This window comes from Coregonus lavaretus, assembly GCF_964263955.1.
Source record: "Coregonus lavaretus genome assembly, chromosome: 12".
NCBI classification, from domain to species: domain Eukaryota; kingdom Metazoa; phylum Chordata; class Actinopteri; order Salmoniformes; family Salmonidae; genus Coregonus; species Coregonus lavaretus.
This window is the reverse complement of record NC_139999.1, coordinates 57,962,750-57,982,121: the sequence shown is the minus strand read 5'-3', so window position 1 is coordinate 57,982,121 and position 19,372 is coordinate 57,962,750. Positions and strand designations below refer to the sequence as shown.

The 19,372-nt window shown below is 48.1% G+C and overlaps 1 protein-coding gene across 1 annotated transcript in view; it reads left to right on the top strand.

The window, feature by feature from the left end:
* Positions 1-19,372, top strand: part of chd6 (chromodomain helicase DNA binding protein 6) — a 110,173-nt gene that overhangs the window by 22,287 nt on the left and 68,514 nt on the right. Inside the window, exons 3-11 of the mRNA XM_084173823.1 lie at positions 8,578-9,170; positions 9,894-10,053; positions 10,446-10,595; positions 11,292-11,357; positions 13,800-13,858; positions 14,245-14,362; positions 14,567-14,653; positions 17,438-17,572; positions 18,002-18,123. Coding sequence (XP_084029949.1) covers positions 8,578-9,170; positions 9,894-10,053; positions 10,446-10,595; positions 11,292-11,357; positions 13,800-13,858; positions 14,245-14,362; positions 14,567-14,653; positions 17,438-17,572; positions 18,002-18,123 — 1,490 coding nt within the window. The remainder of the gene's footprint in view (positions 1-8,577; positions 9,171-9,893; positions 10,054-10,445; positions 10,596-11,291; positions 11,358-13,799; positions 13,859-14,244; positions 14,363-14,566; positions 14,654-17,437; positions 17,573-18,001; positions 18,124-19,372) is intronic.

Here is a 19,372-nt window from a genome sequence, read left to right as displayed (position 1 = left end):
GACCCCGGTCAGACACTATATCCTCTGGGACCCCGTAGTGCCGGAAGACGTGTGTAAACAGGGCCTCCGCAGTTTGCAGGGCTGTGGGGAGACCGGGCAGAGGTAGTAGGCGGCAGGCCTTGGAAAAGCGGTCCACAACGACCAGGATGCTGGTGTTACCTTGGGAGAGGGAAAGATCGGTAAGGAAATCAACTCTCAGGTGAGACCATGGTCGTTGTGGAACTGGTAAAGGTTGTAACTTACCCACTGGGAGGTGCCTTACTCTGGGTGCACACTGAGCAGGAGGAGACATACACCCTCACGTCCTTAGCCAAGGTAGGCCACTAGTACTTTCCGGTCAGGCAGCGCACTGTACGACCGATACATGGGTGACCAGAGGACGGTGACGTGTGTGCCCAGTAGATCAGACTGTCATGGATAAGAGCAGGCACATACTGCAGCCCATCTGGACACTGAGGTGGAGATGGCTCTGTGCGTAACGCCTGCTCTATATTCGCGTCCATCGGCCATACTACCGGCGCCACAATGCATGAGGCCGGGAGTATGGGGGTGTTGTCTCTGGGCCATTCCTCTGTGTCATACAGCCTTGACAATGCGTCTGCCTTCACGTTCTTCGTACCCGGGATGTATGATAGTGTGAAATCAAACCGGGTGAAGAATAGGGCCCACCTGGCCTGGCGAGGGTTCAGCCTCCTCGCTGCCCGGATTTTCTCCAGGTTACGGTGGTCCGGTCAGGGCTCGGACAACAGCCAACCGCTCCCGATCACCAACGTCGTAGTTCTATTCCGCCGGGCTGAGCTTCTTGGAGAAGAAGGCACGGGGCGGAGCTTGGATGACGTGCCCGAGCGTTGAGATAGGACATCGCCTATCCCTACCTCGGACGCATCCACCTCCACTACGAACGGTAGTGATGGATACGGGTGGGCCAGTACCGGGGCTGAGGTCAACAGAGACCTCAGGTTACTGAAGGCCCTGTCCGCCTCAGCAGACCAGTGGAGCCAGGACGGCCCACCCTTCAACAGAGATGTAATGGGAGCTGCGACCTTGCCAAAGCCCCGGATAAACCTCTGATAGTAGTTGGCAAAGCCAATAAAGCGCTGCACCTCCTTAACCGTGGTTGGAGTCTGCCAATTATGCACGGCTGAAATTCGATCTCCCTCCATCTCCACACCTGAGGTGGTAATGCGGTATCCGAGGAAGGAGACGGACTGCTGTAAAAACAGACACTTTTCTGCCTTGGCATAAAGGTCATTTTCCAACAGTCGGGCCAGCACTTTCCGAACCAGGAACACATGCTCGGTGCGCGTAGTGGAACACATTAGAATGTCATCGATGTAGACCACTACACCGCGACCATGCATGTCCCGAAACACCTCGTTCACAAAGGACTGGAAGACGGATGGAGCATTCATCAAACTGTAGGGCATCACCAGGTATTCATAATGCCCCATGGTTGTGCTGAATGCTGTCTTCCACTCATCCCCCTCTCGGACACGCACCAGGTTGAAAGCACTCCGGAGATCTAATTTGGTGAAGAAGCGCGCCCCATGCATTGACTCAGTCAGTGAAGGAATGAGAGGGAGAGGATAACTAAATCGTATTGACTCCTTGTTCAGTGATTGATAATCAATGCAAGGGTGCAGACTGCCGTCTTTCTTCTTCACAAAAAATTAACTTGAGGAGGCGGGTGTAGTGGAGGGACGTATAAACCCCTGGCACAGGGACTCTGTGATGTATGTTTCCATAGCCTCCGTTTCAGCCTGTGACAGGGGATACACATGACTCCTGGGAGGCACAGCATCTACCCGGAGGTTTATCGCGCAATCCCCCGCCCGATGAGGTGGTAACTTGGTTGCCTGCGTTTTGGAAAACGCGTTCGCCAAATCGAGGTATTCGGGGGGAATGCGCACGGTGGAGGTACTGTATGGACTTTCCACCATGGTTGCACCAACGGAAACACCGAGACACCTACCCTGACACTCTCGCGACCACCCCGTGAGAACCCTGTGGGGTTGTGGAGTGCTAACCAAGGGATACCTAGTACCACAGGGAAAGCAGGAGACTCAATGATAAAAAACGTGACTTGCTCGCAATGAGTCTCGTGGGTAACCATGGTGATGGGTGCGGTATCTACCCTAACAAACCCGGACCCTAATGATCGCCTGTCAAGTGCTCTGATGGGGAGTGGAATGGATAGGGGAACCAATGAAATGCCTAGACTGTGAGAATGCCCTTTCAATAAAGTTCCCAGCTGCGCCTGAATCGACTAGCGCCTTACACTGGGGAACTACAATGTGATCAGGAAAGTGCATGGGTAGGGTACAGTGTACAGCGGAGGGCTCTGAACAAGTGTGGGTGTTCGATACCTGGGGTGATGTGAGAGTGCCCTGCCTGCCGCCTCCAGACCCAAAAGAACGCTGACGACATCGTGTGGCGTAATGTCCCTTCGTGCCACCAGAGTGACACTGGCGCTGTCGTCTTCCGCATACTCAGATCGCGGCTCCACCTAGCTCCATCAGCTCGTGATCCGAGTTGGCCGGGGTTGGAACGGGCAGACCCCCCTCCAGGATGTCCTCCCGCAGATGGCACCGGAAATGGTCGATAAGGGCCCGCTTGTTCCACCCGGACCCAGCTGCTAGAGTCCGAAATTACAAGGCAAAGTCCTGCGCAGTCCTCGTCCCCTGCCTCAGGTGGACCAGCCACTCGCCCGCCTCTCGACCTTCGGGCGGGTGACAGCCCGAAAGAGGCGAGCAAACTCCCTGTAGTTGTCCAACGCGGCTCCTCCTTTGTTCCAGACCGCGTTGGCCCACTCCAGGGCTTTCCCAGAGAAGCAGGAGACGAGGGCGGACACCTTCTCCCGCTCCGATGGGGCCGGCCTGATGCTGGAGAAGTAGAGCTCCAGTTGGAGGAGGAATCCCTGGCAGAGAGCAGCTGTCCCGTCGAACTCCCGTGGTCGGGATATATGGATCCCTGTGGGTAGCTGGATCCGGTTGCCCAGCTGGTCTCGACAGATCGGGTCCTCTCCTCTCCAGGCGTTGGATGACCTGGAGAACCCGATCCATCGCTTCTCCCAAGCTGGCTAGCATTGTTGAATGCTCCTGGACCCGTGCCACGACTCCAGGCATGCGCTCCTCTCCCGCTGACTCCATTTCGGGTGGGTGATTCTGTGATGTGTGATTTGAAGGAGTCAGGCGCAGGAGGGTAAATCACAGTATACAGAGTTTATTCCGTAATCCAGCATAACCAGTCCAGTGCTCAAAACAGGGGCACTGGAACAAACAAGCACACAGGGAAAATACCCCGGCAATACAAAATACAGAGCTCAACCGAACTACTAATCCTCACAATGAACAATCACCCACAAGGACAAGGGGGGCAGAGGGAACACTTAAACACGTACTAATGAGGGGAATATGAACCAGGTGTGTGTGTGTAATTGACAAGACAAATGGAATGATGAGATATGGAGCGGCAGTGGCTAGAAGGCCGGTGACTACGAACGCCGAAGCCTACCCGAACAAGGAGGGGTGGCAGATTCGGAGGAAGTCGTGACAAAAACGAACAAAGTCACTAAATGTCGTCATAATATATGCACAAACTGTTTCGTCTGGAAAGCATGCGGATGCCTTTAGGAGGTATCATTTATATCTTACTTACAATGGTCTGTTTTCATGTTCTGTTAATTACTTTCGGTCTGTAAGCTACATGAGTTGTAGAAAACCCTTACAGTGCTCCAGGGCATTTTCTCTCAGCTCTCTCTACTCTGGGACACCTTTTCACTCTGCAGAGGAAGGGTACCAATTATTTTTTTGTACCCTTCCCTAGATCTGTACCTCGACACAACCCTGTCTCTGAGCTCTACGGACAATTCCTTCGACCTCATGGCTTAGTTTTTGCTCTGACATTCACTGTCAACTGTGGGATATTATAAAGACAGGTGTCTCATAGCAAAGGATCTGAATACTTATGGTCGATAAGGGCCCGATAAGGTATTTCTGTTTTCTTATTTTTATACATTTGCAAACAATTCTAAACCTGTTTTCGCTTTGTCATTATGGGGTATTGTGTGTAGATTGATGAAGGTAAAAAATGATTTAATCTATTTTAGAATGATGCTGTAACATAAGAAAATGTGTAGGGGTCTGAATATTTTCAGAATGCACTGTATCAGGAGTCCACTAGCTATAGAATGACGCACAGGCAACCTTTACCTTTCGATTAATTTATTTCCCCTCCTTGCCTCTTTTGACCTCACCCTTTCCCAGTCCCCTCCCACTAACAAGGCAGGCAATATGCTTGACCTCATCTTTATTAGAGGCTGTTCGCCTACTAATCTCACTGCAACCCCCCTCCAGGTCTCTGATCACTACTTTGTTTCCTTTCCTGTCTCCCTTTCTAGCCACTCAGCCCCTACCCAGATGGTCATGCACCATCGCAATCTTCGCTGTCTCTCTCCCACTACTCTCTTCTATTTTATCTCTCTCTTCTGCTCTATCCGTCTGCTTCTTCGACCTTACTCTCCTCCCTTTCTGCATCCTATGACTCGCACTATCCCCTTTCCTCCCGGACGGCTCCGCTCTCCCCTCCTGGCTGAGTGACTGTTTGCGAGTTTACAGAACAGGGCTGCAGGCAGCTGAGCGAAAATTGAGAAAAACAAAATTTCCGGAGGACCTATCAACCTTTCAGTCCATCTCTACCTTATCTTCCTCTGTATCTGCTGCTGAAGCCACTTTCTATCACTTGACATTTAAAGCTTCTGCCTTCATCCCTAGGAAACGTTTCTATCTTCTCCTCCCTCCTTAATCCTCCACCCCCTCCTTCCTCCCTCTCTGCTGATTACTTTATCAACCACTTTGAAAAGAAGGTTGACGACATCCACTCCTCATTCACGCAGCCTATTGAGTCCATTGGTTCCATTCACACAGAACTACCCTACGTCTTGACCTCTTTCTCCCCTCTCTCCAGATCCTGTGACTAGTGAGGTCCAGATGCCTGACAACCTGCCCGCTTGACCCCATCCCCTCCACTCTTCTCCAAACCATCTCTGGAGACCTTCTCCCAATCCTCCCTTCCCTGACCACTTGCTGCATCCCCTCTGACTTAAAAATGGCCAGAGTCGCTCCCCTCCTCAAGAAACCAACACTCAACCCCTCTGACGTCAAAAACTACAGACCGGTATCCGTTTGTTCTTTTCTTACCAAAACACTTGACACTGTTTCTGCTGTTTCTGACCAACTCTCTCACTCAGAACGAGCTTCTTGACCCTAAGCAGTCAGGTTTCAAGACGGGTCACTCAACCGAGACTGCTCTTCTCTGTGTCTCGGAGGCTCTCCGTACTGCCAAAGCTGACTCTCTCTTCTCTGTTCTCATCCTCCTAGATTTATCTGCTGCCTTCGACATTGTGAACCATCAGATTGTCCTCTCCACCCTCTCAGGGCTGGGCGTCACAGGCTCTGCACACTCTTGGATTGCATTCTGTCTGGCAGGCCGATCCTTCCAGGTGACGTGGAGAAGATCTGTGTCTGTACCACGTACTCTCACTACTGGTGTCCCCCAGGGCTCGGTTCTAAGCCCTCTCCTCTTTTCTCTATACACCAAGTCACTCTGCTCCGTCATATCCTCACATGGTCTCTCCTATCATTGCTATGCGGATGACACTCCATCCCCCTCTGCGTACCTTGCAGCGGCCCACCACCTCAAGCTCAACCTCGACAAGACGGAGCTGCTCTTCCTCCCGGGGAAGGCCTGCCCAATCCAAGACCTCTCCATCACGGTTGACAACTCCACGGTGTCCCCCTCCCAGAGTGCAAAGAACCTTGGCCTGACCCTGGACAACACCCTGTCGTTCTCTGAAAACATCAAAGCATTGACTCGCTCCTGCTCTACACATCCGTAGAGTACGACCCTACCTCGCACAGGAAGCGGCGCATGTCCTAATCAAGGCACTTGTCCTCTCCCGTCTGGACTACTGCAACTCGCTGTTGGCTGGGCTCCCCGCTTGTGCCATCAAACCCCTGCAACTTAGGCTGCAGCCCACCTGGTGTTGAACTTTCCCAAGTTCTCCCATGTCACCCCGCTCCTCTGCACACTCCGCTGGCTTCCAGTCTAAGCTCGCATCCACTACAAGACCATGGTACTTGCCTATGGAGCAGCAAGAGGACCTGCCCCACCCTACCTTCAGGCTATGCTGAAACCAAACACCCCAACCAGAGTACCCAGTTCTACCACCTCTGGTCTCTTGACTTTTTTCTGACTTACTAGCTTTGCTGATAGCTACTTTATTGAGTAACAATGTACATAATATGACTGTGATGTGTGGTTGTCCCACTTGGCTATCTTAAAATTAATGCACTAACTGTAAGTCAAGGTAATTGAGGTAATATGTACATGTAGGTAGAGGTAACGTGACTATGCATAGACTGTTACTACTCTGTTTATTATCTATGACTAGGGTGGCTGGAGTCATTGGCCAAAAAAATTATGCCACCACCAGGTACTGCTAATGTATATATTGTATACTATGCTAGCTCACTGCTAATGTACATAGTGTGATTATGGTGCTACGTTCCTGCTTGCTATGCCCAGTGCAATTGGCCGCTACGTGCTAATCTGTAGTATTACATTGTGTACATTACAGCTATTACTGTTACATAGCGTTGCTATTACTGTTAGCCTGTGCTACATTGCTATTAGCCTTTGCTGATGTGTAATAGGTTCCCTGTTTCTTCTGTTCCATTACAGAAAACCACTTCACTTTCATCTATTCCCTCAATCTACTTCCTATTGCCGTGTGTGTATGTGTGTCTGTTTGTTGTGTGGTAATAAATGTGTGTTCTGTACATCTGTCTCCTACTGGTCATTCACCCTTCTAACCCGAGGGCCCAGGCCGATTTGTACCTATAACTTAAACTGCCACCTCTTTTGAGACCTCGGCCATTTGGTGGCACTCTTTTTTTTTATGAATGCTGAACCTGTGTGTTTTCCATCTCACAATCCTAAGTGCTCCATTCAAGGTGTGTGTGTGGAGTTTGACCAGCTGACACAAGGCTGTGTCCTAATGACAGTGGTTGGCCTTCTCTTTTTCAATGGTTCAACCCAGCCAGAAGACTGGGAAAAGCAGTTGTTGACTGATGCAGGGGGCAGGCTCTCAGGTAGCGTCTGTCCAATCAAATGCTAAACGGAGGAAATGCCAAATAGTCCTGCGAGCTGGCAACGAAAGGGTTACCACAGAGACTGCGTGTTTCCGTTGCTGCTTCCCGCAGCTTGGTACAGAGCCTGTTTCCGTGGCAACAGCCCTGATTCCAACTGGCGCTTGGGAGTCTGTTTCATTGACGTTATCCTCATACCTGCATGAGGCAGGCTGCAAATAAGCGCTGCGCGTGAGAAATTGCATGCCTCAGTCGTCCCATATACCCCTCCACATGTGCTCAGCCTTGGTTTATAAATATCATGTTGCTCAAAATGGGCCCGCGCCAATATTAGCCCTTATCACATGAATTGTGCCATATCTGCCTTCGCTACACACAATTCTCTGCTGGAAGTGATTCGCTGTTAGTGCTCATGGCTACAATTTGTGAAGTTATAAGAACATTCTATTGTTGCTTAATTAAAACTCAAGGACTTTTCTTTCACCTTATGTGTCCTTGAGTTTTAATGAGTTCTGGGTCTACTTTTGTATCTTTTGTAACTGTAGCCGTAAAAGTACACATCTTGGCATGAGTCTTGAATACAATTATGGTTTCATGTGCTCATCATTTTGTAACACAATATTAACACAAAATAATTGAGGAACAGATTTAGTCAAATTGGGTCAGACTCCGACACCCTGGTGATGGATGCCGACCTTCACTAATGGATTCATTTAGCTCTTGTCTATACATATGTACAGATGACCATGTATGCCAAAATCATGTTTAAAATCTGGGCACCCCCATAACAAATTATGCCCCCCCCCCCCCCCCCCCCCACTCTACCACGCCTGGGTTGTGCACATCTTTGCTATATCACAGAATCGGTAGACCAGCGCGGGCCCTCTTGACTGACATCTTGCATTTCAAGGGCTAGTCATAATATATCATGGGAAGGGTATAGATTTTATTTCTTCATATAATTAACTGCATTATGACAGCCCAGCCGTTCATTTGAGGAAGGGAGAGGGGAACATGGAATTGCAGAGGATTTAAAAAATGCAGAACCGTAAAGGAATTATGAGAATGGCATTAAATATTTCACAGAGGATTTTCAGGCTTTGGGGTTTTAACCTCTAATTTGATACAGAAACATTTGTCACTATATTAGGTTCTCTGAATATGTGCCAAATTTGACTGAGGAAGACTACACCTAAAGAAATAAAGAAAGCCCAGTGGTAAAATCCTAGACATTTCTGGTGGATTCGTTATTTTCTAAAGCCATTGTGTAATGATTCAGAACAATGACTGGATTTGCATTTGCAGTTAGCCCACAGTTCTGTGATCACTCTCATTATGAGTGCAAGATAGAGGCATGACACTTTTATTCTATCCTTTTATCTTGGGTATTTTCATTGCGTCATTAACACATCTTCTTGTTTTCTTCCAGATGTCCACAATCCACTTACTGAAGCACACTCCAGCTACAGCAGCCTCTACTGCCACTGACCAAAATGCACAAACTCCATTTTCCAGCGGACCCCTAGACTCCAAGGACCAGATCAGGGTCCTAGGCGGCGGGCAGACCAATCACTGCATGGCCCACGCCAAGCACCCCAGGATGGGCGAGGCGGGCACCAGCTCAGGCAGCCTCAGCCCCTGCGCCCCCTCATCACCCCTCAATAGCGAGGAGGACGACGGAGGGGGCGGGCGGCGGGCAAAGAAGAAGAAGAAACGAAAGAAAAAAGACAAGAGGGGCGAGCCTGGCGCCGCCTGGCAGCACAAGGGCTCAGAGAAGGACACCAAACCAAAGAAAACGAGGGAGCAGAAAGAAGGGAAGGAGCTGCTGCCACGCAAGTCCAAGGCGCCCAAGAAGTTGAAGGAGGTCAAGGTGAAGGAGGTGAAGTCACCGAAAGAGACACCAAAAGAGGTGAAGAGAGGGAGGAAACCCAAGGTCCAGGTGCAGGCCCTGCCCCTGCCCAAGCCCCCTGCAGAATGCAAGAGTGCACCATCTCCTCCCAGGCAGAGGGGTCGCAAACCCAGGTGAGGGGCTTTTTACCACTTGTGCTTTTGTTTGTCGAATGATGGGTCACAACCAGGTTCTCTTGGATGGGTTGCTGTTAAAGACTTGGTTGTATTTAGTTAGAGACATGGTTGTGTTTTTCTAGTGGGGCATAATACAATTCAATTAATTTAGGTGGGTTATAACTCAATGGTTGGAAGTCAGACTCACTACTGCAGTTGAAGAGATGTTAGGTTTTTCCCAAAGGGGAGATTTTCCAGGTTGTACCATGTCCTTGAACCTTTGTGTTAGGTGATGTAGTCGTGGGAGTTGGGAGATAATATTCATCCGGTGCTAATATTTAGCAAAATTCTGTTGTCTGGTTTGCATTTCCTCAGCAGTGTGGGGGGCATTTTCCTAATCACTCTGCAGGATGGACGGATTTGAGATATGAATACTGTGGGCAACCTTTTTTAAACCTATGCACTCTTATCTACGTTCCAAAAAGATGACGTTGGGGGGAAAAAAACATAGCCATGAAAACAAAATTGCCCACTCATCCAGCTGTGTGGTATTCTCTGCTAGTATACCTGCCGAGATTTGAGGAGGTAAGGCAATAAACACACATTGCAGGCGTGACCCCCTGATCAATTGAGTACAGATTACAAACATTCCCTAGTTCCAACCATAGGAAAAAATATATTAGAACAGACATTCTCTAGTACTTCTATTTCTATGGTGCCAACCCTGCTGTGCCTCTACAGAGAGCAAGTCCTCCAAGGGCCGGTACCAGTGGAGAAGAAGAAAAAGGGCAAGAGGAAAAGCGTGGCTGTCCTCCAGGAGGCTGGAGAGAGCGATGACGCGGCCTCCCTGTCCGCGCTGGTCGTGGGGGGAGAGGAGAGCATCGACTCCCTTGACAACACGGTGAGGAACTGACTGACAGCATGAGGGCTGGGGGAAGGGCAGGATAGGCTGAGTGACACTTGCTTCTCTAAAACCTCACCATTAAGATGTTTTTTATGTAGTAGTGTACATTAGTATAGCTGTGTGTGTGTATAATTAATGTGTAGCCTATACTATATTCTTAGATTCATGTCGATTTTCAGTTTACTTGAAAGCGGTGGTTTGTTTAACACCACAATCTACGTACTTATCATGCTGACATTCCCAAGGAACACGTTTTTATCAGTATAAAGAATGTATCTACACACAGTAGATATTGCTTGAATCGAATGCACTTAGTGTAAACCAAATGTGTTTACACTAAGTTAACCCAAACCGCTCCTTCAACCCCCTTCTCTCTTTTTCTCTGGTAGAAGCGGCGCTCGGGGCGACAGGTGAAGCGCAGAAAGTACAACGAGGACCTGGACTTCAAGGTGGTAGATGACGATGGGGAGACCATCGCCGTGCTGGGGACGGGCCGTATCCCTGCCCTCAACGCTGCCACTCTCGCCTGGCAGGCTGAGGTAGCAATCTTGTTCTTTCTCTTTGTCTTTGGCCGTGTCCGAATACTCGTACTAACGTCCTAGTAGGCTTTTTGGATATGCCAGAGTAGAAGGTTTTATGTGAAATTACGAAAAATGAGTTCCAGGATGTCATACTCATTTAGACGTTTCATCAAGTATGAATTCGCTGCACTATTGAGGAAGAGAATCGTCTTTTCAGGCACACGTGTGTTTGACAACAGCTGATTATCAGATAAGGGAACGGGCTGTACCAAAATGAATGAATGGCAGGGAACAACCCAATTGCGCGTTAGATGATGACTTCTCATTATGGATGAGTGAATGTTTGTTGCTTTCTTCAGTGGTTCTTAAACCAGTCCTCAGGGACGCCCAGCCATTCCATGTATTTGATCTATTCCAGAGCTAGCACACCTGATTGAACTTGCCAACTAATGATCAAGCCCTTGATGAGGTAGTTCAGGGGGTCCCCGAGGAGAAGTTTGAGAACCACTAGCTTACTGCATACGATTTTACTAAATAGTATTTAGTATGGTTTATACATTTCGTAAGTAGTTGGCTACAAAGATTTTGGACACAGCCATAGTTTCTCCTCTCCCCCTCTCTCTGCTGTGCCCAACCTCTGTCCCACTCAGTAAGGCCAACCACACTCTTACCCTGCGTGAGTAAACCCCTCTCTCCCCTCTCCCCCTGTCACAGGAGCCCCCTGAAGATGAGGCAAACATCATTGAGAAAATCCTGTCGGTTCGAACTGTGAAGAAAGAGGTACACCGCCCGACACACACACGTTTCCCGTATCATTTTGTTTCAGCAGTGGATGCCAAGATTTATTTTGTTGAACGACTGAGAAGTTCACTTTTTCAAAATTACATTCTACTCCGAAGAGCATGAACATGTGTTCTCTTCCTTTGAAACACGTGGAAATCGTGGACAGTTTAATTGTATCTCTTGAGCTCAATGACATCACTAGCCAATTATACTGTATATTAACCCAAAAAATAATGTATCTAGCGTAACTTTACTATATCTTAGCTAACAATTATTACATACATCTATTGATAAGGTTGGCTACACTTCCAGGATTACAAGCTAGCTAGATACCTTAGAGGCTTCTCAGATGATCTGATGAGAATCTGAGGAAGATATGTACCTTGTCAGAAAGCCATATCTCAGACTGGCCAATAAAAAGAAAATAAAAGATTAAGATGGGCAGTCTGAGATATGGCTTTTTCTTTGCAACTCTGCCTAGAAGGTCAGCATCCCGGAGTCGCCTCTTCACTGTTGACGTTGACTGGTGTTTTGCGGGTACTATTTAATGAAGCTGCCAGTTGAGGACCTGTGACACGCCTGTTTCTCAAACTAGATGTCTACACTGTACTTCTGATCAATTTGATGTTATCTTAATGAACAAAAGCAAATTTTTTCTTTCGAAAACAAGAACATTTATAAGTGGACCCCAAACTTTTGAACGGTAGTGTATGTATGTACAGTGGGGAGAACAAGTATTTGATACACTGCCGATTTTGCAGGTTTTCCTACTTACAAAACATGTAGAGGTCTGTAATTTTTATCATAGGTACACTTCAACTGTGAGAGACGGAATCTAAAACAAAAATCCAGAAAATCACATTGTATGATTTTTAAGTAATTAATTTGCATTTTATTGCATGACATAAGTATTTGATACATCAGAAAAGCAGAACATAATATTTGGTACAGAAACCTTTGTTTGCAATTACAGAGATCATACGTTTCCTGTAGGTCTTGACCAGGTTTGCACACACTGCAGCAGGGATTTTGGCCCACTCCTCCATACAGACCTTCTCCAGATCCTTCAGGTTTCGGGGCTGTCGCTGGGCAATACGGACTTTCAGCTTCCTCCAAAGATTTTCTATTGGGTTCAGGTCTGGAGACTGGCTAGGCCACTCCAGGACCTTGAGATGCTTCTTACGGAGCCACTCCTTAGATGCCCTGGCTGTGTGTTGCGGGTCGTTGTCATGCTGGAAGACCCAGCCACGACCCATCTTCAATGCTCTTACTGAGGGAAGGAGGTTGTTGGCCAAGATCTCGCGATACATGGCCCCATCCATCCTCCCCTCAATACGGTGCAGTCGTCCTGTCCCCTTTGCAGAAAAGCATCCCCAAAGAATGATGTTTCCACCTCCATACTTCACGGTTGGGATGGTGTTCTTGGGGTTGTACTCATCCTTCTTCTTCCTCCAAACACGGCGAGTGGAGTTTAGACCAAAAAGCTATATTTTTGTCTCATCAGACCACATGACCTTCTCCCATTCCTCCTCTGGATCATCCAGATGGTCATTGGCAAACTTCAGACGGGCCTGGACATGCGCTGGCTTGAGCAGGAGGACCTTGAGTGCGCTGCAGGATTTTAATCCATGACGGCGTAGTGTGTTACTAATGGTTTTCTTTGAGACTGGTCCCAGCTCTCTTCAGGTCATTAACCAGGTCCTGCCGTGTAGTTCTGGGCTGATCCCTCACCTTCCTCATGATCATTGATTCCCCACGAGGTGAGATCTTGCATGGAGCCCCAGACCGAGGATGATTGACCGTCATCTTGAACTTCTTCCATTTTCTAATAATTGCGCCAACAATTGTTGCCTTCTCACCAAGCTGCTTGCCTATTGTCCTGTAGCCCATCCCAGCCTTGTGCAGGTCTACAATTTTATCCCTGATGTCCTTACACAGCTCTCTGGTCTTGGCCATTGTGGAGAGGTTGGAGTCTGTTTGATTGAGTGTGTGGACAGGTGTCTTTTATACAGGTAACGAGTTCAAACAGGTGCAGTTAATACAGGTAATGAGTGGAGAACAGGAGGGCTTCTTAAAGAAAAACTAACAGGTCTGTGAGAGCCGGAATTCTTACTGGTTGGTAGGTGATCAAATACTTATGTCATGCAATAAAATCCAAATGAATTACTTAAAAATCATACAATGTGATTTTCTGGATTTTTAGATTCCGTCTCTCACAGTTGAAGTGTACCTATGATAAAAATTACAGACCTCTACATGCTTTGTAAGTAGGAAAACCTGCAAAATCGGCAGTGTATCAAATACTTGTTCTCCCCACTGTATATACATTTACATTTAAGTCATTTAAGACGCTCTACACACACACTCTTAACAACAAGGTCTCTGTGGATTAGCGATTTATTTGATACATTTTTTCTCCTTTTTTTCTCTTCTTTCCAGGCATCCCCTGAGGAGACACCGGAGGAGTCGGAGGAGTTCTATGTCAAGTACAGAAATTTGTAAGTGTGCTTAGCAAGGTGGAAGGTGACAGTGACTCTTTGATAACAGACGTTCTGTAGCATCAAATAGTCCGATTCCTTTGAAGAATTCTTATGATGTTATAGCTCTCGAGAGGTTTTCAAAGCTGCGCCCAATCAAAAGGAGGATTTTCTCATTTTGTTTATCTATGTTCTACAATGTATTTCCATGTTCTTAAAACCGTCATATGTTGTTACGATACTATGACCTTGTGGGATTGCTTCTTAAATGGTGGGATTAGGTTAATTTAGTGCATTGTGCACACACTACTTGAGATGCTTGGATAAACACTTCAGTCGAAGGTTAATGTATCCCCTTTTCCCCTTGAGTATATAACTTGAACCCCCCCTTCTACTCTTGCTCACAGCTCCTACCTGCATTGTAAATGGGCGACTTTAGAGGATTTGGAGAAGGATCCTCGCATACACCAAAAAATCAAGCGCTTCAGGACTAAGCAGGCCCAAATGAAGCACATATTTGTTGAGGTGAGGCTGCTCCCATCTTTCTAACATTTTTGGGGGATATTTCATGATTTTATGTTTCTATATAAAAATGTACTGTTGGCTACTCTGGGACAGTGTTTTTTATTTGTAGTGATGTACATTTGTACTTTGCATGAAACATTTATAGCTATGTAAAGTATCACATTAAACACATTTATATTGATTGATGTCTACTCCTCCATGTAGCCTGATGAAGACCTCTTTAACCCTGACTACATAGAGGTGGACCGAGTTCTGGAGGTGGCCATCACTACAGACACAGAGACAGGAGAGGTGAGACAGGGAAAGGCAGTTACTCACATTTTACATTTACATTTTAGTCATTTAGCAGACGCTCTTAACCAGAGCGACTTACAGGAGCAATTAGGGTTAAGTGCCTTGCTCAAGGGCACATTAACGTCATTTAGCAGACGCTCTTAGCCAGAGCGACTCACAAATTGGTGCGTTCACCCTATAGCCAGTGGGATAACCACTTTACAATTTGGGGGGGGGGGGGGGGGTTAGAAGGAATACTTTAGCCTATCCCAGGTATTCCTTAAAGAGGTGGGGTTTCAAATGTCTCCGGAAGGTGGTGAGTGACTCCGCTGTCCTGGCGTCGTGAGGGAGCTTGTTCCACCATTGGGGTGCCAGAGCAGCGAACAGTTTTGACTGGGCTGAGGGGGAGCTGTGCTTCCGCAGAGGAAGGGGAGCCAGCAGGCCAGAGGTGGATGAACGCAATGTCCTCGTTTGGGTGTAGGGACTGATCAGAGCCTGAAGGTACAGGGGTGCCGTTCCCCTCACTGCTCCAAAGGCAAGCACCATGGTCTTGTAGCGGATGCGAGCTTCAATTGGAAGCCAGTGGAGTGTGCGGAGGAGGGGGGTGACGTGAGAGAACTTGGGAAGGTTGAACACCAGACGGGCTGCGGCATTCTGGATGAGTTGTAGGGGTTTAATGGCACAGGCAGGGAGCCCAGCCAACAGCGAGTTGCAGTAGTCCAGACGGGAGATGACAAGTGCCTGGACCAGGACCTGCGCCGCTTCCTGTGTAAGGCAGGGTCGCACTCTCCGAATGTTGTAGAGCATGAACCTGCAGGAGCGGGTCACCGCCTTGATGTTGGCGGAGAACGACAGGGTGTTGTCCAGGGTCACGCCTAGGCTCTTCGCACTCTGGGAGGAGGACACAGCGGAGTTGTCTACCGTGATGGCGAGATCATGGAACGGGCAGTCCTTCCCGGGGAGGAAGAGCAGCTCCGTCTTGCCAGGGTTCAGCTTGAGGTGGTGATCCGTCATCCATACTGATATGTCTGCCAGACATGCAGAGATGCGATTCGCCACCTGGTGATCAGAAGGGGGAAAGGAGAAGATTAGTTGTGTATCGTCAGCGTAGCAATGATAGGAAAGGCCATGTGAGGATATGACAGAGCCAAGTGACTTGGTGTATAGGGAGAAAAGGAGAGGGCCCAAAACCGATCCCTGGGGGACACCAGTGGTGAGAGCACGTGGTGCGGAGACAGCTTCCCGCCACGCCACTTGGTAGGAGCGACCGGTCAGGTAGGACGCAATCCAGGAGTGAGCCGCGCCGGAGATGCCCATTTCGGAGAGGGTGGAGAGGAGGATCTGATGGTTCACAGTATCAAAGGCAGCAGACAGATCTAGAAGGACAAGAGCAGAGGAGAGAGAGTTAGCTTTAGCAGTGCGGAGAGTCTCTGTGACACAGAGAAGAGCAGTCTCAGTTGAATGACCAGTCCTGAAACCTGATTGGTTTGGATCAAGAAGGTCATTCTGAGAGAGATAGCAAGAGAGTTGGCTAAAGACGGCACGCTCAATAGTTTTGGAAAGAAAAGAAAGAAGGGATACTGGTCTGTAGTTGTTGACATCAGTGGGGTCGAGTGTTGGTTTTTTGAGAAGGGGAGTAACTCTCGCTCTCTTGAAGACGGAAGGGACATGGCCAGCGGTCAAGGATGAGTTGATCAGCGAGGTGAGGTAGGGGAGAAGGTCACCGGAGATGGTCTGGAGAAGGGAGGAGGGGATGGGGTCAAGCGGGCAGGTTGTTGGGCGGCCTGCAGTCACAAGTCGCAGGATCTTATCTGGAGAGAGAGGGGAGAAAGAAGTCAAAGCATAGGGTAGGGCAGTGTGAGCAGGACCAGCAGTGTCATTAGGCTTAACAAACAAGGATCGGATGTCGTCAACCTTCTTTTCAAAGTGGTTGACGAAGTCATCCACAGAGAGAGAGGAGGGGGGGAGGGGGGGGGGAGGATTCAGGAGGGAGGAAAATGTGGCAAAGAGCTTCCTAGGGTTAGAGGCAGATGCTTGGAATTTAGAGTGGTAGAAGGTGGCCTTAGCAGCAGAAACAGATGAAGAAAATGTAGAGAGGAGGGAGTGAAAAGATGCCAGGTCGGCAGGGAATTTAGTTTTCTTCCATTTCCGCTCCGCTGCCCGGAGCTCTGTTCTGTGAGCTCGCAATGAGTCATCAAGCCACGGAGCTGGAGGGGAGGACCGAGCCGGCCGTGAGGATAGGGGACACAGAGAGTCAAAGGATGCAGAAAGGGAGGAGAGGAGGGTTGAGGAGGCAGAATCAGGAGATTGGAGGGAGAAGGATTGAGCAGAGGGAAGAGATGATAGGATGGAAGAGGAGAGAGTAGTGGGAGAGAGAGAGCGAAGGTTGCGGCGGCGCATTACCATCTGTGTAGGGGCAGAGTGAGTAGTGTGGGAGGAGAGTGAGAGAGAAAAGGAAACAAAGTAGTGGTCGGAGACTTGGAGGGGAGTTGCAGTGAGATTAGTAGAGGAGCAGCATCTAGTGAAGATGAGGTCAAGCGTATTGCCTGCCTTGTGAGTAGGGGGGGACGGTGAGAGGGTGAGGTCAAAAGAGGAGAGGAGTGGAAAGAAGGAGGCAGAGAGAAATGAGTCAAATGTGGCCACCAGTGACCTTTTTTATGCAAGTGTGTGTGTGCGCATTTGCTTCAGTCAGTGTATCTGACTCACTGGCTACATTCTGTATGTTTGCGTGTCTGACTGACTCATTGACTGACTGTCACTATCTGTGTGTGTGTGTGTGTGTGTGCGTGTGTATGTTTACAGGAGGTGACACACTACCTAGTGAAGTGGTGCTCCCTGTCCTATGAGGAGGCTACATGGGAGCTTCAGGAAGACGTGGACCCGGGGAAGATTCGGGAGTTCGAGGAGATCAAGAGAATCCCTGGATACAAATTTGTGGTGAGTGTAAATAGAAAGTCACTCCTCTAATCTATAGAATGTATACTTTTTAAAATATTCTGGATTATTGTTTGGTATTAGTGCACTGTTGGAGCTAGAAACACAAACATTTCGCTGCACCTGCGATAGCATCTGCAAATCTGTACACGACCAATACACTTTGATTTGACTTGTTTAAAAATGTAAATAACAATCAGGAATGTGTCTGAATTGGGTGTTCTGTTGTTGAAGAGTTGCTTGTGAGCTGTCTGTGTGATTGGTAGGGTGTTCTGTGTGTGTGTGTGTGTGGGGGGGGGGCATGTTTGTGCACAGTGCGTGTACTGGTCGAGTCGACCTCTGGTCGAGTCGACCTCTGTGTGTGTGTGTGTTGCTCTTATTTGAGATGGACAGTCATCCCTGTGTATGTGTGTGCACGCGCACTCTGAGCAGGAGAGACCTCAGTCAGACAAGTGGCAGAAGCTGGACAAGTCCAAAGACTACCGAAATGGGAATCAGCTGAGAGAGTACCAGCTGGAAGGCATGAACTGGCTGCTCTTCAACTGGTACAACAGGTAGGACACCTATCCCCCCCCCTCCTCCTCCCCCAAATCTTCCCTGTGGGAATATGTATAGGAGACTTACTGCCCTACTGCCTTAAAGGGATACTTTCGGATTTTGGCTTCCCCAGAGTCAGATGAACTCATGGAGACCATGTTTATGTCTCTGCATCCAGTATGAAGGAAGTTAGAGGTAGTTTTGTGAGCGCAATGACTAGAGCTGTGTTCGAATACTCATACTAACCGCACTAACCATACTATTGGTGATGTAAATTGAATGTGTAGAATGCATATTGGTCATAGTGTGGATATAGATAGTATGCCAAAAGTTCCCGGATGTCGTACTAAATTCGCCAAAATACGAAGTATACAAGCAGTGGACACTATTTCCGTGCTTTTAAGGCCCAGAAAATGGGCGTTGCTTCACAACGTTTTAAGATTTGAAGAAAATGGCGGAAAATATGCAGCCAAAGTCCGACGAGAGCGGATACAAATTAATTTCTTTAACTAATTATGAGAAATGTAAAGGCAATGTAATAAAGTAATGACTTTTTAAATAAGTTACGTTACGTTGGCTGACAATTTGTTAGCGACGCTATCCTTACGAACCGCATACTAAATACATCGAACTTGCCAGTATATTAACAAACTATCTAACTAACTACCCAATGTTTATTGACTTGATTATTCACGTCATTCTTAGCTAATTGGTATAGTCGAGATTGTTAATTCGCTCTGGCTATCTACTCCGATTTCAGAACACTCTCGTCTGAGTGTGCCAGAGTGCAGAATAACTGATGAATTTACGAACGCTCAACACCCGTTGAATATGGCCGGTGTCAGTAAACGTCGGCAAAAAAACGTAATTAAATTGTTGCCAGCAGCACAGTTAGTCACCAACGCTCTGGATAACATGAAAACAGCCTAACCAGCTCTGCTAGGGCGAGTAAAATGGTCAGAGTGAGGTGTTCTCTCACTTGTCTCTGGAAGTAGCTAGCAAGCTAGACAACATTAGGCAGTTAGCTTGGGTGCTTGACTGCCGTTGTGAGGTCAGTGTGTGCTCTAAACACTCCGAGAGCGAAACACTCCGAGAGCGAAACGCTCTGAATTTACGAACGGACAATCTGACAACGAAATCGTAAGATGTCTAGCTAGTAATTTGTTATGCTAACAAGCTAGCAAGAGGTTGCATAGCAGCAGCATCAACTTCCGGTAGACAGGCGAAGCGCTAGTACGCTCAACTGAAAGGATACTGTTCGTTTAC